At 46.5% G+C, this 22,728-nt stretch overlaps 2 protein-coding genes across 8 annotated transcripts in view; one reads left to right on the top strand and one right to left on the bottom strand.

Annotated features, from left to right (window-relative positions):
- Positions 1-22,728, top strand: part of LOC100664052 (arylsulfatase H) — a 93,926-nt gene that overhangs the window by 3,175 nt on the left and 68,023 nt on the right. The gene's annotated exons all lie outside the window — the stretch shown is intronic.
- LOC135229072 (arylsulfatase L-like) lies at positions 427-22,148 on the bottom strand (the record flags this gene model as incomplete). Its single annotated transcript, XM_064278867.1, has 9 exons — positions 427-1,449; positions 4,517-4,638; positions 6,300-6,462; positions 11,131-11,265; positions 13,879-14,015; positions 15,010-15,433; positions 18,560-18,682; positions 19,770-19,891; positions 21,955-22,148. Coding segments are annotated over 9 exons (1,779 nt in total), but the record flags the coding sequence as incomplete, so codon positions are not given.

Below are 22,728 nucleotides of genomic sequence, written 5' to 3'. Positions count from 1 at the left end.
AACACAGGAACAACTAGGGCAGTGCCCTACAACCAGTTGTTATTGACTCAATTCTGATTACTAGTGCCCCTATGTGCATCAGAGTAAACTGTGCTCCATACGGCTTTTAGTAGCTGATTTTTTTGAAGCAGATCACCAGGCCTTTCTTCCAAGGCACCTCTGGGTGAACCGGAACCTCCAGCCTTTCAGTTAGCAGCCAAGGGCTTTAACTTTGCTCTTTCTGATGCATACCTGGAATGATAAAAGTCATTTTATTTAGTGGTGATTATACATTATTGCTTTTTCTTGACTCTTTTGATTTGGTGAAAGAATTAAGCCCAACAAAATGAATGTCTTAACTTCACAGTGAAGGCTTCTTGGTGATTCAGGTGAAGAAGCTCTCTTAGTTTCTAGTGCTGCTGTAACAAAAATACCAGAAGTGGGTGGTTTTCAAGAACAGAGATTTATTTTCTCACAGTTCAGGAAGTTAGAAGTCCAAATCAAGGCTACTGATGCTGGAGGAAGGCTATCTCTCTGTTGGCTATCAGGGGAGGTCTTTGGCTCAGCTTCGGTATACCTGGTGTTCCTTGGTTCCTTGGTGACCTCCATGTAGCATCTATCTTTTGCCCATTTGTGTTTGCTTCTCTGTGTTTAATCTGCTATTTTTATTTCTCAAAAGTGACCAGGTTTAAGACACACCCTACATCAGTACAGCCTCATTAACATAACAAGGAAAACCCTATTCCCAGATAGGATCACATCCACATGAATGTTGTTGTTGCTATAGTTAGTTGCAGTCAAGTTAATTCTGACTCATGGGGATCCCATGTGTGGGCAAAAGGGTAAGCGCCCAACTGCTAGTTGAAAGGTTGGTGGTTTGAACCCACCCAGAGGTGCCTCGGAAGAAAGGCCTGACAATCTGTTTCTGAAAGGGCACAGCCTTAAAAACCCTATGGAGCACAGTTCTACTGTGACACACGTGGGGTCATCATGGGTACACAGGTACGGGGGTTAGGACTTCTATACAACTTTTAGGGGTACACAGTTTAGTCCATAATGGGATTCCAGCACTGAGGCCCACAACAGGAACCCCAGTTTTTCTGGCAGACATTTATTGTTGGTGTTCTTCCTGACTGCACCAGCACAAGGGGAAGACACCGCAGCATGGCTGGAGCCAGGGTCTCCAGATGTTGTTCAGTGAGTCCAGTTGCAGGGGGGCTGGGGTGAGCGTTTGCTGGTGCTCCTTCACAGCCTGAGCCACCCTCTCCATGACCTGGTGGAACAAGGGCTCTGTGGCCGGCGTGAGGGGGTGGGCCTCGGAAGGGTCCCGGGAGAGATTGAAGAGCACAGGTGGGTCATGGTGGATGACCCCAGCCCCTGAGCATGGGCAGACCCCTCTGCCGTAGCAGGCGCCGGCACCCTCTGGGTGGAACTTGGGGGTCGTGAAGTGGACTTTCCAGACGGTGCCTGCTGGGGGAAGGACAGCGATTTAGAGGGTGAGATAGACGATATGGGGCATTGCTGGGTAACAGTGCTAATCTCAACAGTCAAGAGGTGGAAACAACCCAAGTTCCCATCAACAGATGAATGGATAGGCAAGATGTGGTCCACCCATTCAGTGGAGTATTACTCAGCCATGAAAAAGAAACAACCCAAGTTTCCATCAACAGATGAATGGATAAGTAAGATGCGGTCCACCCATACAGTGGAGTATTACTCAGCTGTGAAAAAGAAACAACCCAAGTGTCCATCAACAGATGAATGGATAAGTAAGATGTGGTCCATCCATACAGTGGAGTATTACTCAGCCATAAAAAGAAACAACCCAAGTGTCCATCAACAGACGAATGGATAAGTAAGATATGGTACATCCATACAGTGGAGTGTTACTCAGCCATGAAAAAGAAACAACCCAAGTGCCCACCAACAGATGAATGGATAAGTAAGATGTGGTCCATCCATACAGTGGAGTATTACTCAGCCATGAAAAAGAAACAACCCAAGTGCCCATCAACAGACGAATGGATAAGTAAGATGTGGTCCATCCATACAGTGGAGTATTACTCAGCCATGAAAAAGAAACAACCCAAGTGCCCATCAACAGATGAATGGATAAGTAAGATGTGGTCCATCCATACAGTGGAGTATTACTCAGCCATGAAAAAGAAACAACCCAAGTGCCCATCAATAGATGAATGGATAAGTAAGATGTGGATGTGGTCCATCCATACAGTGGAGTATTACTCAGCCATGAAAAAGAAACAACCCAAGTGCCCATCAATAGACGAATGGATAAGTAAGATATGGTCCATCCATACAGTGGAGTATTACTCAGCCGTGAAAAAGAAACAACCCAAGTGCCCATCAACAGAGGAATGGATAAGTAAGATATGGTCCATCCATACAGTGGAGTATTACTCAGCCATGAAAAAGAAACAACCCAAGTGCCCATCAATAGATGAATGGATAAGTAAGATGTGGTCCATCCATACAGTGGAGTATTACTCAGCCATAAAAAGAAACAACCCAAGTGTCCATCAACAGACGAATGGATAAGTAAGATGTGGTCCATCCATGCAGTGGAGTATTACTCAGCCGTGAAAAAGAAACAACCCAAGTGCCCATCAATAGATGAATGGATAAGTAAGATGTGGTCCATCCATACAGTGGAGCATTACTCAGCCGTGAAAAAGAAACAACCCAAGTGCCCATCAACAGATGAATGGATAAGTAAGATGTGGTCCATCCATACAGTGGAGTATTACTCAGCCATGAAAAGAGACAGCCCAAGTGCCCATCAACAGATGAATGGATAAGCAAAATATGATCCATCCACACAATGAAATATTACTCAGCCGCCAAGAGAAATGAAGTCCTGATGCATGCCACAATATGGATGGACCTTGAAAACATGATGCTGAATGAAGTAAGCCAGACACAAGAGGAAAAACATTGTATGATCCTAAAAATAAAAAGAGGAGTAAGAGACTCGAATTGGTGAAACTCTTATCAGAAGACAAAGATGGAAGCAGAAATCGATTAGTTATAAAATTTAAAAGTACAGGTGTTAAGTAAATGCAAGAGAGGGACTCTTAGAAAAAAGATCCATAAAAATAGAAAATCTTTGGCAAATCCCATAGATGAAGATGGTGAACATAGGCACAAAGATTGAGGCAGTCAAGATACAATGAAATTACATGGCAAGGGAATAAGGTGCTTGATGAATGATTTTTTTTTTTTTAATAAGAATTGTGAGTAACCAGTCAGTTGAAAGAGAGTTTCCTTGGGGGTGTGGCCGGGTCGCTGGCTTTTACTCACTCTGGATCCTGTAGCTGGCTCCTGCTCACCTGACCTCCTGTTCTCGGGACTTGAGCTAGCAGCTTAGCTGCTGTCTTGCCTGCAGATCTTGGGATTTGTCAGCCTCCAGGGTGACCCCCAGACTCGGGACTTTGTTGCCTTTGCAACCGAGTGAAGCATTTCCTTGATCTTAATCTCTGTCTCTCTCTATGTGCATATATATATAGAAGCTCACTGGTTTTGCTTCTCTAGAGAACCCAGCCTAAGGCATAGTGTGTGTTTGTGTGAGTGTGTATGTGAATGTGTGTACGTTTGAGTCTAAGGATGTGTGTGAGTGTGTAAATGGGTGTGTGTGCCTGTGTGCTGTGTGTGTACATAGGTGTGCATGTGTGTGTGTGTATGTTGAGTGTGAATGTGTGGCTGAGTGTGTAAGTGTGTGTGCATGTAGGCGTGTTAGGGATTGAATTGTGACCCCCCTGAAAATAGGGTGTAAATCCTAACCCCTATAGCTGTAGTTATAACCCTATTTGGGGTTATAACTACAGCTATAGTTATAACCCTATTTGGGGATGGGTTTCTCTGGGTTAAGTTAAGGAGACAGTTAGTGGAGGGTGTGTCTTGAGTCACCCTCTTTTGAGATACAAAAGAGATTAAATAAGCGAGCTAGCAAGCAGAGAGGAAGAGAGATGGCACACCACATGAAGATGGCTCAGGAGCAGAAGCTCCAAAGAGACAAGGACCGAAAGACAGAGACGGAGACAGAGAGGGAGAGAGCTTTCCCCTAGAGCAGGCACCTTGAATCAGAACTTCTAGCTTCCTGAACTGTGAGAAGATAATACCACCCACTCGTGGTATTTGTTATAGCAGCAGTAGATGACTAAGACAGGGAGTATGAGTGAGTGGGTATATTATGTGAGTGTGAAGGTGTGTGTGAGTAATGATGAAAATCGCAGCTGGCATCATGGGGGGAAGGACAGAGAGAGAAACAGTTCCCTAAATGATGCTGACAGGACGTGGAGAAGGCCCTTCTCACAGTTGACTGACAGATGGTCTCAGCAGGCAGGACACCAAGGGAGGGGGAAAAACACAGCCAAGGACGAAATTGGAAGCTGGTGTGAACAGGCAGTCTGTAAAGGAGCAGAGCAACGGAAGCAGACACGAAGACGGCCCTGCAGCTCCCTGGCTCTCTGGCCAGCGCGGGTCCTCCCCTCGGGGCCTCAGGGTGCAGCCCCCTACTCACTGCTCCTCTGGTACCACCGGGCTGCGTGCAGGAATCCCTCGCAGTAATGCATCAGGAACTGGTGGCCTGAGTGTGCGGCGGCCCCAAGCAGCAGGGGTGTGAGGTCCCGGCCATCTGTCACTCTGTGGAAAGTAGCAGAGGCATCCAGTTGGTCAGTCCCACGGCACCTGCAGGCCCTGAGTGAAGGGGCCCTGCTCCTCTCTGCTAGCTCACAGCGCTTGGGGGGAAGTCAGGATGTGAACCTAGATGGTGTCATGGCTTGAATTGTGTCCCCCTAAAGCCTTGGTGGAGGCCTGCTGGCACAGTGGTTAAGAGCTACTGTGAGCTACGGCTGCTAACCAAAATGTCGGCAGTTCAAATCCACCAGCCGCTCCTTGGAGACCCTATGGGGTGGCTCTACTCTGTCCCACAGGGTCGCTATGAGCCGGAATCAACTCCACAGCAATGCGTTTGGGTTTCGTTTAATCTGCAAGGGAGCAGATTGCCAGGTCTTTCTCCCAGGAAGCTGCCGAGTGGGTTCGAACCTTGGAGTCAGCAGCTGAGACTGTTATGTCTCCAGGGCTCTTTTTCTACGTATATGTTTCCATTATGCACTTCACGAATTCAGTCCTCTATCTCGTACAATGACAGAACAAAAATGTGCAAAATTTCTTGGACATCTAAGGGCTGGGGAGGGATCCCTGGGTGGTGCAAATAGTGAAGGTGCTCGGCTGCTAGTGGAAAGGTTGGAGGTTCGAGTCCACCCGCGGGTGCTTGGGAAGAAAGGCCTGGCGATCTATTCGTCAAAAATCAGCCACTGAAAACCCTGTGGAGCACAGTTCTACTTTGACACACACGGGGTTGCCATGAGTCAGAACTGAGTCTACAGCAACTGGTCTAGGAATCCCTGGTACTACAAATGGTTAACACGCTTGGCTGCTACCAAAAGGTTGGAGATTCGAGTCCACCCAGAGGCATCTCTGAACAAAGGCCTGGTGATCTACTTATGAAAAAGCAGCCATTGAAAACCCTATGGAGCACAGTTCTACTCTGATACACACGGGGTTGCCGTGAGTCAAAATCAACTTGATGGCAACTGATTTAGGAGCCCTGGTTGAGCAGCGGTTAAAGCGCTTGGTTGCTAACTGAAAGATCAGTGGTTCAAACCCACCAGCGGCTCCTGGGGAGAAAGATGTGGCAGCCTGTTTCTGTAAAGATTACAGCTTTAGAAACCCTATGGGACAGTTCTACTCCGTCCTGCAGGGTTGCTATGAGTCGGAATCAACTTGACAACAAGTTTGTTTGTTTTGGTTTGGGTGGCACTAACGGTTAACATGCTAGTTGAAAGGTTAGAGGTTCCAGCCCACCCAGAGTTGCCTTAGAAGAAAGGCCTGGAGATCTACTTCCAAAAAATCAGCCATTGAAAACCCTGTGGAACACAGTTGTATCCTGACACACACGGGGTCACCAGGAGTTGGAACTGATTTGAAGGAAACTAAGAAATCGGTGGAAACCCTGATGGTGTAGTGGTTTAAGTGCTACAGTTGCTAACCAAAAGGTTGGGAGTTCGAATCCACCAGGTGCTCCTTGGAAAATCTATGTGGTAGTTCTATTCTGTCCTATAGGGTTGCTATGGGTCGGAATCGACTCGACAGCAACGGGTAGGAAACCGATACTGTTATATAAGAAATCATCAGAATTTTTAAAATGTTCTCATGTTGCTGTATTTTTTCCCCCTAAATGTGAAAAATCAAAACATCAGCTCTCAGAAACTAGAGGGCAGGTGGTCCCATCCCACACATACCTGTCCTGGGGCACCTGGCCGCCTCCCAGCTGGACCACCGTGGGGAAAATGTCCATCAGACTGGTGGGCTCGTCGATCACCCGGCCAGCGGGCAGCACCCCAGGCCACCGGAAGATTCCGGGCACACGGATGCCCCCTTCCCAGCCGCCCATGCCTTTGCCTCCTTTGTTAAAACACAAACGAAAGGACGTGATTCAAAATCAGAAATGAGTGTTTGCTCTGAGGGCTTTAACATTTTTTTTTTGTAATAAATATGTACGTACCAATTTGTTTGCCATTCCAACATTCTTCACCGGTACTGTTCGGTGACATTAGTCACGTTCTTCATGTAGTTCAGCCATTATCTGTTTTCAGATATTTCTATCACCCTTAGTGGAAACTCAGTGTACCTTGAGCAATGAGTCCCCCTTTTTCCCATCCCTCCTACCTGCCTGGTAACTACCAATAAACTTTGTTCTTGTTGTTAGATGCCGTCCAGTTGGTTCCGACTCAGCGACCCTATGTACAACAGAACGAAACACTGCCCAGTCCTGCGCCATCCTCACAGTCATTGTCATGCTTGAGCCCATTGTTGCAGCCACTGTGTCAATCCACCTCGTTGAGGGTCTTCCTCTTTTTTGCTGACCCTCTACTTTACCAAGCAGGTTGTCCTTTTCCTGGGACTGACCCCTCTTGAAAACATGTCCAAAGTATGTGAGACGTAGTCTCGCCATCCTCGCTTCTAAGGAGCATTCTGGCTGTACTTCTTCCAAGACAGGTTTGTTCCTTCTTCAGGCAGTCCCTGGTATATTCAGTATTCTTCGCCAACACCATAATCCAAAGGTGTCAATTCTTCTTTGGTCTTCCTTATTCTTTGTCCAGCTTTCACATGCATATGAGGCGATAGAAAATACCATGGCTTCAGTCACACTCACCTTGGTCCTTAAAGTGACATCTTTCCTTTTTAACACCTTAAAGAGCGCTTTTGCAGCAGATTTACCCAACGCCTGACTCCCTGTGACCCTATATGACAGAGTAGCACTGCCCTGTAGGGTTTCCAATCTTTACAGAAGCAGATTGCCAGGTCTTTTGTCCTGTGCAGCGGCTGATGGGTTTGGACCAATGACCTTTCAGTTAGCAGCCAAGTGCTTAACCACGGAGCCACCAGGTCTGCATCAGCCCGTTGTGGTTGAGTTCACTCGGAGTCACGGAGACCTCACGTGTTACAGAGTAAAACTCTTTCGTAGGATTTTCTTGGCTGTAATTGGGTTGCTGTGAGTCGGAATGGACTCAGTGGCACAGAATAACCTTTTTTACAGAAGCAGATCAACAGGACTTTTTTCCTCAGCGCCAATGGGTGGGTTTGAACCACAAAGATTTAGGTCAGTACTTGTGCACAAGCCATCTGCAACTTCCAGGGACCTTGGCTCCGTATATATTTACCTATTTTGGATTGACACAGTGGCTGCAACAATGGGCTCAAGCATAATGACGATTGTGGGGATGGCACAGGTCCGGGCAGTGTTTTGTTCTGTTGTACTTTGGGTGGCTGTGGGTTGGAACCGACTCAACGGCACCTAACAACAACAACAACGTTTTGGATGTTTCACGTCAGTGGAACCATATAGGATCTGTCCCTCTGAGAGTGATTGGCTTCACTCAGCATGATGTTTGCTTTAGAACGATCTTTTATTATTATTTTACAATAATGTTTAGTTCCTTCCCGGGGGACGTTGGGTTTTATATCTTCGATAACCTGAGTGTTGTCCTTCTGTATTGCTGAGTGACGCCAGAGAATTTCAGTTTCCCTCATACTTCTTAATCGTTAGATCGGTTCTCTGAGCATCGTAAATGGCGCCGTGGGAAACATTTATTTTATTTTTGTGGTAAAATGTAGATGGCATAACATTTGTCGCGCTAATCGTTTTTAAGCCTCCAGTTCAGTGACAATAATTGCACCCGTCGTGGTGTGTGACTGTCACCATGATCTGTTTCCACACAATCGCCATCACCCCACGTGGAAACATGCATGGTGCTGAGATGACAGAGATCACAGAGGAGTCTGATTCCAGGTGTGAAGAAGGCTTAGGAATGCCTACACTGAGTTAACCTGTGTGTGTGTGTGTGTGTGTGTGTGTGTGTGTGTGTGTAAAACTAAAAACCGAAATCAAACCAAAACCCATCGCCGTTGAGTTGACTCCAACTCGCGGAGGTTCCATGTGTTACAGAGTACAGTTTTCTTTGGCTGTGATCTTTATAGGAGCAGATGGCCAGGCCTTCTTTCCGTGGTGCCAGTGGGTGGGTTTGACCCTTCATCTTTTAAGTGAGTATTGATGTTGTTGTTAGTTGCCACCTAGTCTACTCTGATTCGTGGTGACCTCGTGATATTACAGAGTAGAATTGTGCTCCATAGGGTGGGTTCAGGCTGCTGACCTTTCCATTCGTGCCATCCAGGGAATATATATATATATATATGTATCCCCCCCAACCCCGTAGCAGTCAAGTTGATTCCAACTCATAGCAACCCTACAGGGGAGAGTAGAACTGCCCCACAGGGTTTCCAAGGAGCGGCTGGTGGATTCAAACTGCCAACCTTTTGGTTAATAGCCATAGCTCTTAACCACTGTGCTACCAGGGCTCCATATATTTGTATATATGTGTATATAATTACGCATGTGTATCCCCATTCCCTGTTGCCATCAAGTCAGTTCTGACTCATAGCGACCCTATAGGACAGAGTGGAATTGCCCCATAGGGTTTCCAAGGAGCATCTGGTGGATTCGAACTGCTGACCCCTTGGTTAGCAGCCGTAGCACTTAACCACTACGCCACCAGGGTTTCCATGTGTGTGTCTGTATATTTATATATATATATTCCAAAACTCATTGCCATTGAGCTGATCCCGACTCACAACAGCCCTACAGGACAGAGTAGAACTGCCCCTTAGGGTTTCCAAGGAATTGCTGGTGGATTTGAACTGCCAACCTTTTGGTTAGCAGTCTGAGCTCTTAATCACTGCACCACCAGGGCTCCACACACACACACAAACTAAAGTGATACATGATAAACATATATATCAAAATTAGTCCAAACTCTTTCACGGAATAAAAATGAAAACATTCTGAGTGTCAACACTGTGTTAATTTGATTTGAAACCTTGTGGTACATCAAATAAGGGTTTAATCTGTCATCATTGGAATCCTAGTTTGAATAAAAGGTGATAACCCTCCTTGAATCCATTTTCTGAACTACAGATTCAAACTTGAGCCCATCAGGGGACAAATGGTTACACAAAATGTGGTCTATCCATACAATGGAATATTTATCACTCAGCCGAAAAGAGAAATGAAGCCCTGATACGTTCTACGTCAGGACGCTGAGTGAAAGAAGCCAGGCACAAAAGACAAAGATCGTATGATTCCATTTATATAAAATGTCCAAAAACTCCAAACCATTGCCATCGAGTCGATTACGACTCACAGCGACCCTACAGGACAGAGTAGAACTGCCCCACAGGGTTTCCCAGGAGCGGCTGGGGGATTTGAACTGCCGACCTTTTGGTTAGCAGCACAGCTCTGAACCACTGAGCAAATCCATAGAGACAGAAAGGAGAATAGTGGTGGCCAAGGGCAGGGGGTGGGGGTTCCAGGGGCCTGGGGATTGAGGGGATAAGGGGTGATATTTCATGGGTATGGAGTTTGTTGTTGGATGATGAAAATGTTCTAAAATGGACTGTGGTGATAGTTGCCAATTTGTGAATATACCAAAAACTATTGAGTTATCGAATTAAAAAAACAACAAAAAAAAATCAAACCTGAGCTTTACAAATCGGAATTTCTTTGACCGCTCTGACTGGGATCACAGCAGAGGGTCCTGGACAGAGCGGGAGGAAAATTGTAGAACAAAAAATCAAATTTCACACAAAAAAACCAGACTTACTGGTCTGACAGAGACTGGGGGAACCCCCGAGACTATGGCCCTAAGACACACATCTGAACTGGAACTGAAAACTGAAGGCATTCCCAGAGACCACCCTCCAATCAAACCATAGACGGGTCCCTAAAATAAACAGTAACACTGAGAGGAATGTGCTCCTTGGAAAAATCAATTATACAAGATCAAAAGGGCGACAATTGTCCAAAAGCAAAGATAAGGCGGCAGGAAGGGGAATAAAATCAGGACACAAGGAAATGGGAACCCAGGGCAGAAATGGGGAGAGTGCTGACGCATTGTGGGGAGTAAAACCAAGGCCACGGAACACATTATGTGCAAACTATAAAACAAGAATTTTCACCTAATGCGCGATAAACAATTTAAAAAGAAATTGGTGTTTTGGTAAACAGGATAAGAAAAAAGCAACGGTGTAAGGCAGCAGTATTTGCCATCCTTTGGGGCTGAAGGAAGGAGCGTTGGTGGTGTAGTGGTTAAGCACTTGGCTAACCAGAAGTGTGGTTCAAACCCGCCAGCCACTTCTTGGGAGAAAGATGTGGCAATCTGCTTCCGTAAAGATTAATCTCATTTCTGTTGAGTCTGTTCTGGCTCACAGTGACCCTATACGACAGAGCAGAACGGCCCCATAGGGTTTCCAAGGAGCAGCTGGTGGATTCGAACTGCCGACCTTTTGGCTAGCAGTTGAGCCCTTAACCACTGCGCCACCAGGGCTCCTCTGTAAAGAGTACAGCCTTGGAAACTCTATGGGGCCGTTCTGCTCTTTGTCCAGGGTCGCAGGAATTGGAATTGAGTTGAGAGCGATGGGTTTTTGGTGTCGAAGTCTGCTTTCCAATAGAGGGTTGGGCATTTTACGGAGGAGATAATGCTTGGAGATAAGGGTCTGGGAATCCTGGAGCCTCACCTTTATATATTCCATTCCAGCCACCATACTGGTGGTTTCCCAGTTGGGACTCCAAGGATCCACCATGATCCGATGTAAAATAAACCAGGGTATTGTCAGTCAAACCTTCCTTGTTCAGAGTGTCCAGAATCTGTCCTGCAAAGAGGAGGGAAGTTGGAGCCACAGAGGACAAAGTTTCTTAAACCAAACCACACAGCTGTACTTTTAGCCTTTTGGAAAAACCTATGGGGAAGAGCTTTTCGATTTAAAACATAAAGGGATTGGGTAGTATTAGTATTCTGATGTTGATCTCTTGAGTGTCCTTGATCTAAGACTGAAGTATTTATTTATATGTCCAGTTAAACCAGTTGTCGTCAAGTTGACCCGGATTCCTGGAGACTATGTGTCATGGTACAGCTGTGCTCCACACGGTTTTCAATTGCTGTTTTTTTGGAAGCAGATCACCAGGCCTTTCCTCTGAGGTACCTCTGGATGGCCTTGAACCTCCAAACTTTAGCTTAGCATGCTAATCATTTGCTCCCCCCACCTCCCGCCGGGAACTCCGTTCTTTGTATGTACCCTATCCTATTTCCAAAAAATTTTAGGCAAGGTAAAAGGGCGTATGCTTATAAAAAACAGCATGGGGCACTGTCTGACCTCCTCTAACTTCACAAGGGCAAGGAGAATCAAGATCAAGAGCCCAAGGCTGATTCCTGTGAGGTGGAGGTCAGACACGCCTCCTCTCTCTGCCATCTTTACCAATTCTAACAACAACTGTCCCTCCCATGGCCCTTTATACTTCTCTGCTGGGCTCGATAGTTCATTGCAATGGCCACACAGAACTCACAGACCATACTGACGATTATGGGGTTCCTTAGGGAAATAAAGAGTTACAGTTCAGGCTCAGGAGCACTCAGGATACAGTTCTTCCATCAGGACAGCCTCTTCCTAGCTGTGCTGGCAGACGCCTCTCCCTGGCCCTCGGACTCTCCGTAAAGGCACTCAGCTTTCTCTCTCTGTGGGCGGGGGCCCCATCACGGTGTCTCCTGCTGCCAGGTCTGTGCTGCTGGGTTTCTCCTGCCATCTCTTTTCAGCGTCTTCAGGGTTACAACTCTCTGTCTCTCTGTCTTCTGCTTCCAGGAGCTTCTCGGCACAGGGATCCCAAGTCCAAACGTCGTGCCAGCTCTTGGCTGTTCTTCCTTGGTGGTGATAGGATTCTTTTTTCTACCTCAGGGGTCACTCATTTCAAGCCCAGCAGGATGGCAAAACTGACCAATGCCGTTGGTGGGCCACAATTATCCTATCACACAGTCCCACCCAACCACTTGGATGGGAGTTACAAGACCACAGGAAGTCGAAGCATCGCACACTGCAATGTTGTAGAGACAAAATAGCAAGGTTGGATTCCAGAAATTTATGTACTGATTTATTTTTGTCGTGAGTCCTGTTTTCTTGCTTCTTTGCAAACCTAATAACGTTTTTAAATTTTGTACGAGAAGCGTGTACTGAAGAACAGTGGAGACTGAGCTGCAGTGCTCTTCTGCTTTGCCGTCCCCGGAGAGTACATGTTGTTTCTTACATACATCTGGCAGCTTGAGGAAGCTGACGTGTCAGCAAGTGTGGAACAGATCTGAGAACGAGGGAGTTCTCCCGGAGTTAGCCCAACCTCCAAACTTCTGGGCTGGAGCTGCTGGTGCTGAGGGGTCAGACTCTTTATTCTTATCAGTGTTTGAGCCCAGAGCTGGTAGGGGGTTGGGCCATTGTAAAAAAGAGAAGTTGGCATTGAGCTGATTCTGACTCATGGTGACCCCATGGGTATCAGATCTGTGCTCCATAGAGTTTTCAGCAGCTGATTTTTCACGAGTGCCAGGCCTTTCTTCCCGGGTACCTCGAAGGGGACCCAAAGAGTCAATTTTTCAGTTAGCAGCTGAGGGCATTGTTTGTACCGAATCGGTGGTTCCAGGTACCAGGTGCACGTAAGAAAGTCTAGGTGGCCGTAGAAGGTTTTTGCCCTCAGGTACTATTTTTCTCAGCAATGGGAGCTCTTGGACACTTTTAAGCTGATTTCTGATTTCTGATCGTTTTATCTGATTTTTCAGACTCAGGCGTGGACTCCAAATTTAGATTGCCTACCTGCAGGACTCTCTGGGTGTTGCAAACAATTAAGCACTCGACTACCAGCTAAAATGTTGGCGGTTCGAACCCACCTAGAGACACCTTGGAAGAAAAACCTGTCGATCTGCTTCCGAAAGGTCACAGCCTTGAAAACCCTGGGGAGCAGTTCTACTCGGCACCTATGGGGTCCCCATGAGTCAGATCCACTGAACGGAAACTAACAACACCACGCACGAGCAATGGGATTGACTCATTGTATAAAAGATATGCCCCTGTTGTTGTGACTTGCCGTGGACCCCAACTCTTGGCAACCCTATGTGTGTTGGAGCAGAACTGTGTTCCATGGGATTTTCAGTGGCTGGTTTTTTGGAAGTAGATTGCCAGGCCTTTCTTCCGAGGTACCTCTGGGTGGGTTTAAACCACCAACCTTTTGGTTAGGAGCTGAGCACGTTCACTGTTGATGCCAACAGGGACTTGAGTGAAGATGTATGGTATGGTATTGTAAACCCTTGAGATCCAGTCTGGTTGTTACCCTCCCATGGCTTCTGCTGTGCTTGGCTTTAATTCATCTCACCTTCTCCTCACTGACGCCATTCGCCCTCTGCCCCTTCTAGGGGAGGAGCAGCCATGTTTTCACGTGAAGAAGACACTCACCCACCATCCAGTCCATCTCCTCCACGTTGTCCCCGTACAGCCCATGAACGCTTTTTCCCAGGGACTTCTCAGTGGTAACGAGGGGAACGTGGACGTGTAAGAAGGAAACAAAGAGCAGGAAAGGGCCGTGCTTGTTTCTGAAAGCAAACACAAATAATGGGGGTTGGGGGCCAACTCGGAAAAGAAGGGTGAGAGTGTTCACACACCTTGAAGAATGTCACCAAATACCACTTCGTTGAACATGTAGAAACTGGCAAATTGGTATACATTTTGCTGTGTGCATTTTCACCAAATAAAATATAAAATTAGAAAAAAAATTCAAGCAAAAGAATATGAGAGTAAACACAAAGCAACTAGAGTTATCTTTGTGACCAGCAGAGATGGAGACCCTAGAGTCAGCAAACACAAAACAGTCACGTCCTTTGTGATGGGTTGAATGGCGTCCCCTTCCAGAACGATGTGTTCAAGTCCTAATCCCCAGTACCTGTGACCGTGACCTTGTTGGGAGTCAGGGTTTTTGCAGAGAAAATTTAAGTTAACATGAGATCATAGTGGAGTAGCTGTTCTTGTTAGTTGCCATCCAGTTGATTCCAGCTCATAGAGAGCAGAACTGCCCCATAGGGTTTCCAAGGAGCGCCTGGTGGATTTGAACTGCCAACCTTTTGGTTAACAGCCAGACTCTTAAGCGCTGCACCACCAGGGTTGCCATACTGGGGTAGGGAGGCTCCGAATCAAAGGATGGGCGTCCTTGTAAGGGGAGGAGAAAAGACACAGAGACAGGGAGACATAGAGAAAAGATGGCCATGTGAAGACAGAGCAGAGACTGGAGTGAAGGGGCTGCAAGCCCAGGAACGCCTGGGGCCACCAGAAGCTGGAAGAAACGAGGAAGGACCCTCCCCTAGAGCCTCCGGAGGGAGCGCAGCCCTGCCCGCACCTTGTTTGCGGACTTCCTGTCTCCAGAACTGCCCGAGAGTGAATGTCTGTTGTTGTAAGTCAAACAGTTTTCATGACTGACTTATTTCAGTCTAAATCTGTATTTTCGGCAGCTCAGTATTTTCTATCGTCGGTGCCTATTGAAAAGAAAAGAAAGCAAAATTCCGGACTGATGCCGTCTTTGCTGTCAACGCTCACCTTTTGATAAACGACACTGCCTCCTGGAGCATGAGAGACGTGGTTCTCTGGAAGAGCATGGGCTGCTCCGTGATGGAGTGGTTTCTCATTAGGAAACAGTCTGCGTGAACAATCAGCGTGCCCACGAAGTGGGAGATCACGCAGAGCAGGACAGCCACAATGGTCAACCAGACAACTGGCATCCATGGCACCGATACCAAGCCCGTGAGCTTCCCGGCAGCCACCGTGAGGACAGCCAAGGCCAGGATCTGGACGCAGAAGTTGAGTTTGAGCTCCAGGCCTGCACGCTTCTCGGAGAGATCCCACCGCAAACAGTCTCCCATCATGGAGAAAGGCATCCCATAGAAATAGTCGAAGCCGTGGTTGAGGGGGTGGTGGCAGTGGTCACTGGGGGACTCACAGTTGAGGCCCAGGTGCCATTTTCCTGGAAGGCAAAAGTATGTCCATGTGACAGAAAACTAGTTGACCACCCACTGGTAAGTAGAAATCATGAGTGTCCTCCGTTATAGGCCTTCTGAGGGGCACTGGGGTATGTTGGGGACACGCAGGAATGTGGGCAGTGTGATCGGTTACTTGCACCGCAGCCTGACCTCCCCATGTCAGGGGCATGAGAACCCTAGGGGTCTCTGGGTGGTGCCAGTGGTTTGCGTTTGGCTGCTAAGTGAAAGGCTGGAGGTTCAAGTCCACCAAGTGGTGCCTCAGAAGAAAGGCCTGGCAATCTCCTGAAAAATCAGCCATTGAAAACCCTATGGAGCACAGTTTTACTCTGACACACATGGGGTCGCCATGAGTTGTAATAGACTCGATGACACCTGGAAGGTAGGTAGGCAGATAAATAGATGATAATAGATACACAGATAGAGTATATATAATATATATACGCTGCTACATGTGGTTAAAACAGTTGATGTGGTTGGCTGCTAACTGAAAGGCTGGAGGTTTGAATTCACCCAGAGGTGCCTTGGAAGAAAGGCCTGGTGATCTGCTTCAGAAAAATCAGCCATGGAAAACCCTGCGGAGCACAGTTCTACTCTGACACACGCGGGGGCGCCTCCAGGAGTGGGAATCGACTCAACAGCAGCTGTTACCTTTGGCATCGCTCGGCCTACCACACCTGTCTTATGATGGTCTGTGGTGGGGTGATGAGGAGGGCACGGAGAGGCCAGATTGTTCTAGAAAGTTCTACGTGACATCATTGGTATGGCACAAGACTCGCTCACGTTGGAATTGTTCCTCACTTTGCTAAGCCACTTTGATAGGGGTCAGGCTGGAGGTGGTGATAGGTTTCCCAGAGTGCAACCTTCACTTCCATTAAAGGTAGGTGGTTAGCTTCCCTTCTTCCACTACTAGGCTGCTGATAAAGAGACACGGGGTGTCTTCTCACCCCTCCGATGGCGTCCATCACCCAGAAAACCCCATGTGATTTCCTAGAGGTAGTGATGGCTCAATGGTAGAATTCTCACCTCCCGTGCCAGAGACCCACGTTTGATTCCCAGCCCATGTACATCAGGCACAGCCACCATCTGTCTGTCAGCGGAGGCTTGCGTGTTGCTCTGAAGCTGAACAGGTTTCGGCAGAGCTTCCAGACTGAGACAGACTCGGAAGAAAGGCCTGGCGATCTACTTCTGAAAATCAGCCAATGAAAACCCTATAAATCATGATTTGACTCTGTCGTGTATGGGGTCATCATGAGTCAGAGCTGACGCGATGGCAGCAACAACAACACCTGTTTGTAACCATCACCCAAATCAAGAAACAGAACATTTATGGAGCCTGAAATAAATATCTGGAGCCCTGGTGGTGCAGTGGTTAGGAGCTATGGTTGTTAACCGAAAGGTCGGCAGTTTGAATCCACCAGTCGCTCCTTGGAAACCCTATGGGACGGTCCTACTCTGTCCTATAGGGTTGTGGTGAGTCGGAATCGCCTCAATGGCAACAGGTTTTTGGTTTATATATATATAAATATAAGTTACATATATGTACCCACCACCGTTGAGTCGATTCTGACTCATAGTGACCCTACAGGACAAGTAGAACCATCCCACAGGGTTTCCAAGGAGCACCCGTTGGATTCAAATGGCTGACCTTTTAGGTTAGCAGCTGTAGCTCTTAACCAATATGCTACCAGGGTTTATATATACATATAAATAAATAAGCTATATATGAATATATTTCCGATATATACCTGAGGGCCATGGTAGCTCAGTGGCAGAATTCTTACCTCTCCTGTGGGAGACCTGGGTTCGATTCCCAGCCAATGCACCTCACGTGCACCCACTACCCGTCTGTCAGCGGAGACTTGCGTGTTGCCGTGAAGCTGAATGGGTTTCAGAGGAGCTTGTGGACCAAGACAGACTAGGAAGAAAGGCCTGGAGATCGACTTCTGAAATTCAGTCAGTGAAAACCCTATGGATCACAGCAGTCTGATCTGCAACGGATCACGAGAACAGTGCAGGAACAGGCAGGTTTTGTGCCATTGCATACGGGGTCGCCACGAATCAGGGCCCCACCCCATGGCAGCTAAGGACAACAGCACTCCCATGAGAATGGACTATTTCATGTTAAAAAAAAAAAAAAGGCAATGAGTCTTTTCTATTTTATATTCAATGTATCGCCTACTATTTTTCTTTGCTATAAATAAATGTTACTAAGAATTATCATTGTCAGATAATAATGATAATGGAAACTTTGTACCCTGTCAGGAAACTATTGTTCTTAATTTCTTCTATTCCGTCCCTACCAGGGCTTGCCAGCAGGTAGGAAAATAAGCACATGATTTGTGGAGGCAGGGAGATGCTGAGCTGGGGGTCCCGGTTCCACGGGACTAAGGTGGAATTACGACATTTTTGCTGAAAGGGTATATAGTTTTGCCTTTTTTTTTTTTAACTTGTGGCACATCAGCACATTGCATAAAACATGAGATTTGTCATTAAACCGGTATCTCCTGAGCACTCACTTTGCACCAAGCTGCCTGGAAAGAAAGTCATTTGTGACCAGGTTGCTTTCCATGGAGTGGAGAGTCATGCTGCATCCCCGTGCACTTCATTTCTAAGTGGTTAGCTGGATATTATAAAGCAAGAAACAAACAAAAAACTAATTGCCCTCCAGCTGACTCTGAAAATAAGCACCCCCGTGTGTGTCAGAGCAGGACTGTGCTCCGCAGGGCTTTCAACACTGGGTTTTTCACAAGTAGATCACCAGGCCTTTCTCCCGAGGTACCTCTGGGTGGACTAGAACCTCTGACCTCTCGGTTAGCAGCCGAATGCATTAACTGTTTGCAACCACTCAGGGACTCTAAATGAGGTGTGTTGGGTTGGCCCTGGCTCGTGGCCCCCCCATGTGTGTCAGAGTAGAGCTGTGCTCCATACGGTTTTCAGTGGCTGATTTTTGTGGAAGCAGAATGCCAGGAATTTTTTTCTGGGGTGCCTCTAAGTGGGTTCAAACCTTCAACCTTTCAGTTAGCAGCTGAGTGCGCTTGTACTACCCAGGGGCTCCTTTAGTTGAATGGGCTGCCCCATATTAAAGTAACGTGCTTTAAACATGTACATACCTATCAGTCCAGTGGCATAGCCTTCATTTTTTAATATTTTGGCAAAGGTGGTCTCACTTTCGGGAAGGCCCCCGGAGACTGCTGTCCACTGAAGAACTCGGTTGCCTCTGCTGGAAACCATCCCTGTCATCAGTGAATTTCAGGGAAACATTATACTGAGACACATTCATTGTTTTTTTTTATCATTATCATTTTAATTTGGAATATTTGGTGACAAACCCCATTACTCATAATTAAATGGAAAATTTACGTCCTACTTGGCTTTGCCTCCTGGGTTACATGAGCCAAGGAAATGATCAATTAATCGAAAAAGCTAGTAAGGACCCTTATTGTCTTGTGATGTGGGGCTTGTTAAAAAAAAAAAAAAAAAGGAGTATTGAATGAAACAAGAATGATAGTTAAAAAATGTCTATGATTTGACAAAACTTTTCTAAATTTAATTTTAACGTTTGAGGAAATGTATGCAGCAAAGGATACACTGTTTCAACAATTCTACACATATAACATGGTGACATTGTTTACATTCTTCAAGGTGTATAACTGTATCCTTTTCCAAGTTATTCCAGCACCATAAACTCACAGGCCACCCCCCCAGCTTCTCATCTAACCTTCTGAGATGATGTTTGACCAAACTCTTGCTATAATTCAAAATCAGTCGCCATCAAATCGACTCCAAGTCATGGCTACCCCATGTGTGTCAGAGTAGAACTGCGCTCTGTAGGGTTTTCAGTGGCCGACTTTGCAGAAGAAAAATGCCAGGCCTTTCTTCCTAGTCTGCCTTAGACTGGAAATGCCCCTGAAACCTGTTCAGCATCACAGCATAACACAAGCCTCTACTGACAGACAGGTGGCGGTTGTGCATGAGACGCGCTGGCTGGGAATCGAATCTGGGTCTCCCGCATAGAAGGCGAAAGTTCTGCCACTGAACTATCGCTACCCCGCTGCGGTAATTGTCTTAAAAAACAAAAAAACCCAACCCATTGCTGTTGACTTGATTCTGACTCATGGCGACCCTACAGGACAGAGTAGAACTGCCCATAGGGTTGCCAAGGAGCGGTTGGTTGATTCGAACTGCCGACCTTTTGGTTAGCAGCTGTAGCTCCCTGTAGCTCTTAACCACTGCGTCACCAGGGCTCAAATAATTGTCTTTGGGGAGTTAAAAAGAGCATGTCCTTGTCCAGCCCATGGTTAGATGTCAGAAAGAACTAACCTGACCGGAGCGGGTACCTGCCCGTCAGGAAAGCAGCTCGGCTTGGGGTACAGGTGGGTGCAGCAGCGATGTGCTGGGTGAGGGTCACCCCGTCCTCTGCAAGGCGGTTAATATTTGGGGTCCTGTGGAGGGAGAGAGTTACAACTTTAGTCCCAGTCAAAAGGTTTTCCCACAAAAGCATAGGTATATACGTTGTCATTGTTGGTGCTATGGAGTCACCCCCGACTCATGGGGACCTGATGCATGACAGAAGGACACGCTTCCTGGGCCTGCGCCATCTTCGCGATCACTGGTATGCTCGAGGCAGTGTGGCAGTACTGTGTCAGTCCACCACATAGATACACCGTGGACTGCCAGAGGTACAGACAAATCAGCTTTAGAAGAAATACAACCAGAATTCTCCTCACAAGGGCAGATGGTGAGACTCGAAATCACTTACTTTGGACCTGTCATCAGGAAAGACCAATCACTGGAAAAGAGCATCATGTTTGGTAAAGCAGAGGGTCAGCAAAAACGGGGGCTACTCTCGATGAGATGGTATCTTAGTTACCTAGCCCTGCTATAACAGAAATACCACAAGGTGGCGGCTTTAGAGAACAGAAACTTATTTTCTTACAGTTTAGGAGGCTAGAAGTCTGAATTCAGGGCGCTGGCTCCAGGGGAAGGAAGGCTTTCTGTCGACTCTGGGCGAAGGCCCTTGTCTCTTCAGCTTCTGTTTCCTGATTGCTTGGCGTGTGGCACCTATTGTCCCCCATCTTTGCTTCCTTGCTCATTCTGCCCTTTCATACCTCAAAAGAGATGGACTTCACCCTTTGGTGACCCAATTATTTTCTGCTTTGAATTTTTTGTTGATACCATGTGTCGTCATTAACGGAAGCAGGCTTAATCAGTGAGCATATCTGAATTTTTGGTAGGTCATATGGATTTTTTTTTCTTGCCCCCTCCCACAAGCCTAAATATTTAGTGGTACACAGGAAGTACCACTAATAATACCCCAGAGTCCATTGGTACCTATGTGTAACAAATAAAAATTTTCCAAAATTTCTGTTTTTCCTACCAAAGATTCAAACACCTCATACAATACTCTGTAAAAACAGTCAATTGCGGCATGCGTCCTTATCTTCAGTTTCAAACAGTCATAAAGGCCCCCGCCTTGTGGTACCATGCGTTATCAGTGGTACAACAGCTTCCCAATAAACTCCAGAGGCTGAAAAAAAGTTCATGGTTGGCACTCTGGCTGGGATCACAATAGAAGGTCCTGGATAAAAATAGAATGGGTAAAAAATGAAGAAAAAAATACAAATTAAAAAAAAAAAAAGACTAGATTTGCTCTTCTGAGAGACTGGAGGGAACTCCAAGGCTGTTGCCCTAAGACAACCTTGTAACTTGAAACTGCGGACACTCCTGGAGGTCAGCTTTCAGCCAAATAATAGACGGGGCTATAAAGTCAACAATAACATCCGTGAAGAATGTGCTCCTTAGAACAATCAATTACATGAGAACAAAAGGGCACCGATGGTCCAAAACCAAAGATGAGAAGGCGGGAAGGGAGGGACAGGGAAACTGGACTACAGGAAATGGAGAATTAACTCAGGGAGGAAATAGGGAGCATGCTGGCACATTGCAGGGATTGCAACCAAGATCATGAAATAATTTGTGTGAGAGTCATTGATTGAAAAATTAATTTGCTGTGGAAGTTTTCACCTAAAGCACAATAAAATGTTAAAAAAAAAAAAAAAGCCAACAAGAAAAGATTTAATTTTTTTTATATGTGCCACTGGGCATGAAAGTGTTAAGACGCACACCCTACAGTAGTACGGCCTCATTAACATCAGGAAGAAAACCCATTCCCAGATGGGATGATAACCACAGGTATAGGGGTTAGGATTTACAACATGTAATTTTGGGGGGGACACAATTCAGTCCATCACAGATGGACTGACATAATGACCACAAAGGGGTGCTAGAGCATACCAGTAATTGTGAATATAGTGCTAGACCAGGCAACTTTTCCTTCTGTCTCCACGTGTCTGAGCTGATTTGATGGCAACCAACAACAACAACAAGAAACAATGTGTGCAGATATCTGATAAACCTAGAACTTGGTTGTACGTATTATCGGTGACTTCTCTGTCCTCTGGGCTCTCTGTGGGGACACAAACTGAACCATTCTCGTGAGTCTTGCCTGAGGGTGGTGTTGCCATAGCAACCAACGTCTCCAATGCCGAGGTCGTCTGCCATCAGGAGAAGGATGTTGGGCCGGGAACCAGATAAATCTCTACAACCAGAGGGCCTCAAAGCCAGGAAAACGCCGAGTGCCACCAACAGCCAATTCCTGAAACACAAAACACCAAAGGGGCTTGACTCTGCTTTCCGTTCCGTTCACATCACCTCTGTAAGCAGGGCATTTGTGTCACCATTTCAGGTGGCTTTGATGTCATTGTGGTGCAGCGGTAAAGTGCTCGGCTGCTAACCCCAAGGTTGGCGGCTCCAACCCACCAGAAGAAAGATGTGGCAGTCTGCTTCTGTAAAGATTACAGCCTTAGAAAGTCTATGGGGCAGTTCTACTCTATCCTATAGGATCGCCATGAGTCGGAATGGACTCAACAGCAATGGCTTTTTTTTTTTTTTTTTTGGTGTTATCACATTCCAGAATAGTTACAGTGTATCTCTTAAGCATTTAATTTTTTTCATTTATAAAATATGTACAATGTTGTTGGTTTTATCTAGACTTTAAGCATCTTTTATTTATTTATTTTTGGGAAGCTCTGTAATCTGTACTTAGAAGTCCTTTGGTGGCCCAAACGATCAAACATTTGGCTACTAACCAAAAGGTTAGAGGTTGGAGTTCACCCAGAGGTACCTCAGAAGAAAGGCGTGGCGATCTATTTCCAAAAAATCAGCCATTGAAAACCCTACAGAGCACAGTTCTACTCTGACACACATGGGGTTGCCATGA

Source organism: Loxodonta africana, chromosome Y (genome assembly GCF_030014295.1).
Source record: "Loxodonta africana isolate mLoxAfr1 chromosome Y, mLoxAfr1.hap2, whole genome shotgun sequence".
In the NCBI taxonomy this organism is placed as follows: Eukaryota; Metazoa; Chordata; class Mammalia; order Proboscidea; family Elephantidae; genus Loxodonta; species Loxodonta africana.
This window is presented reverse-complemented; position numbering and strand designations above follow the sequence as displayed.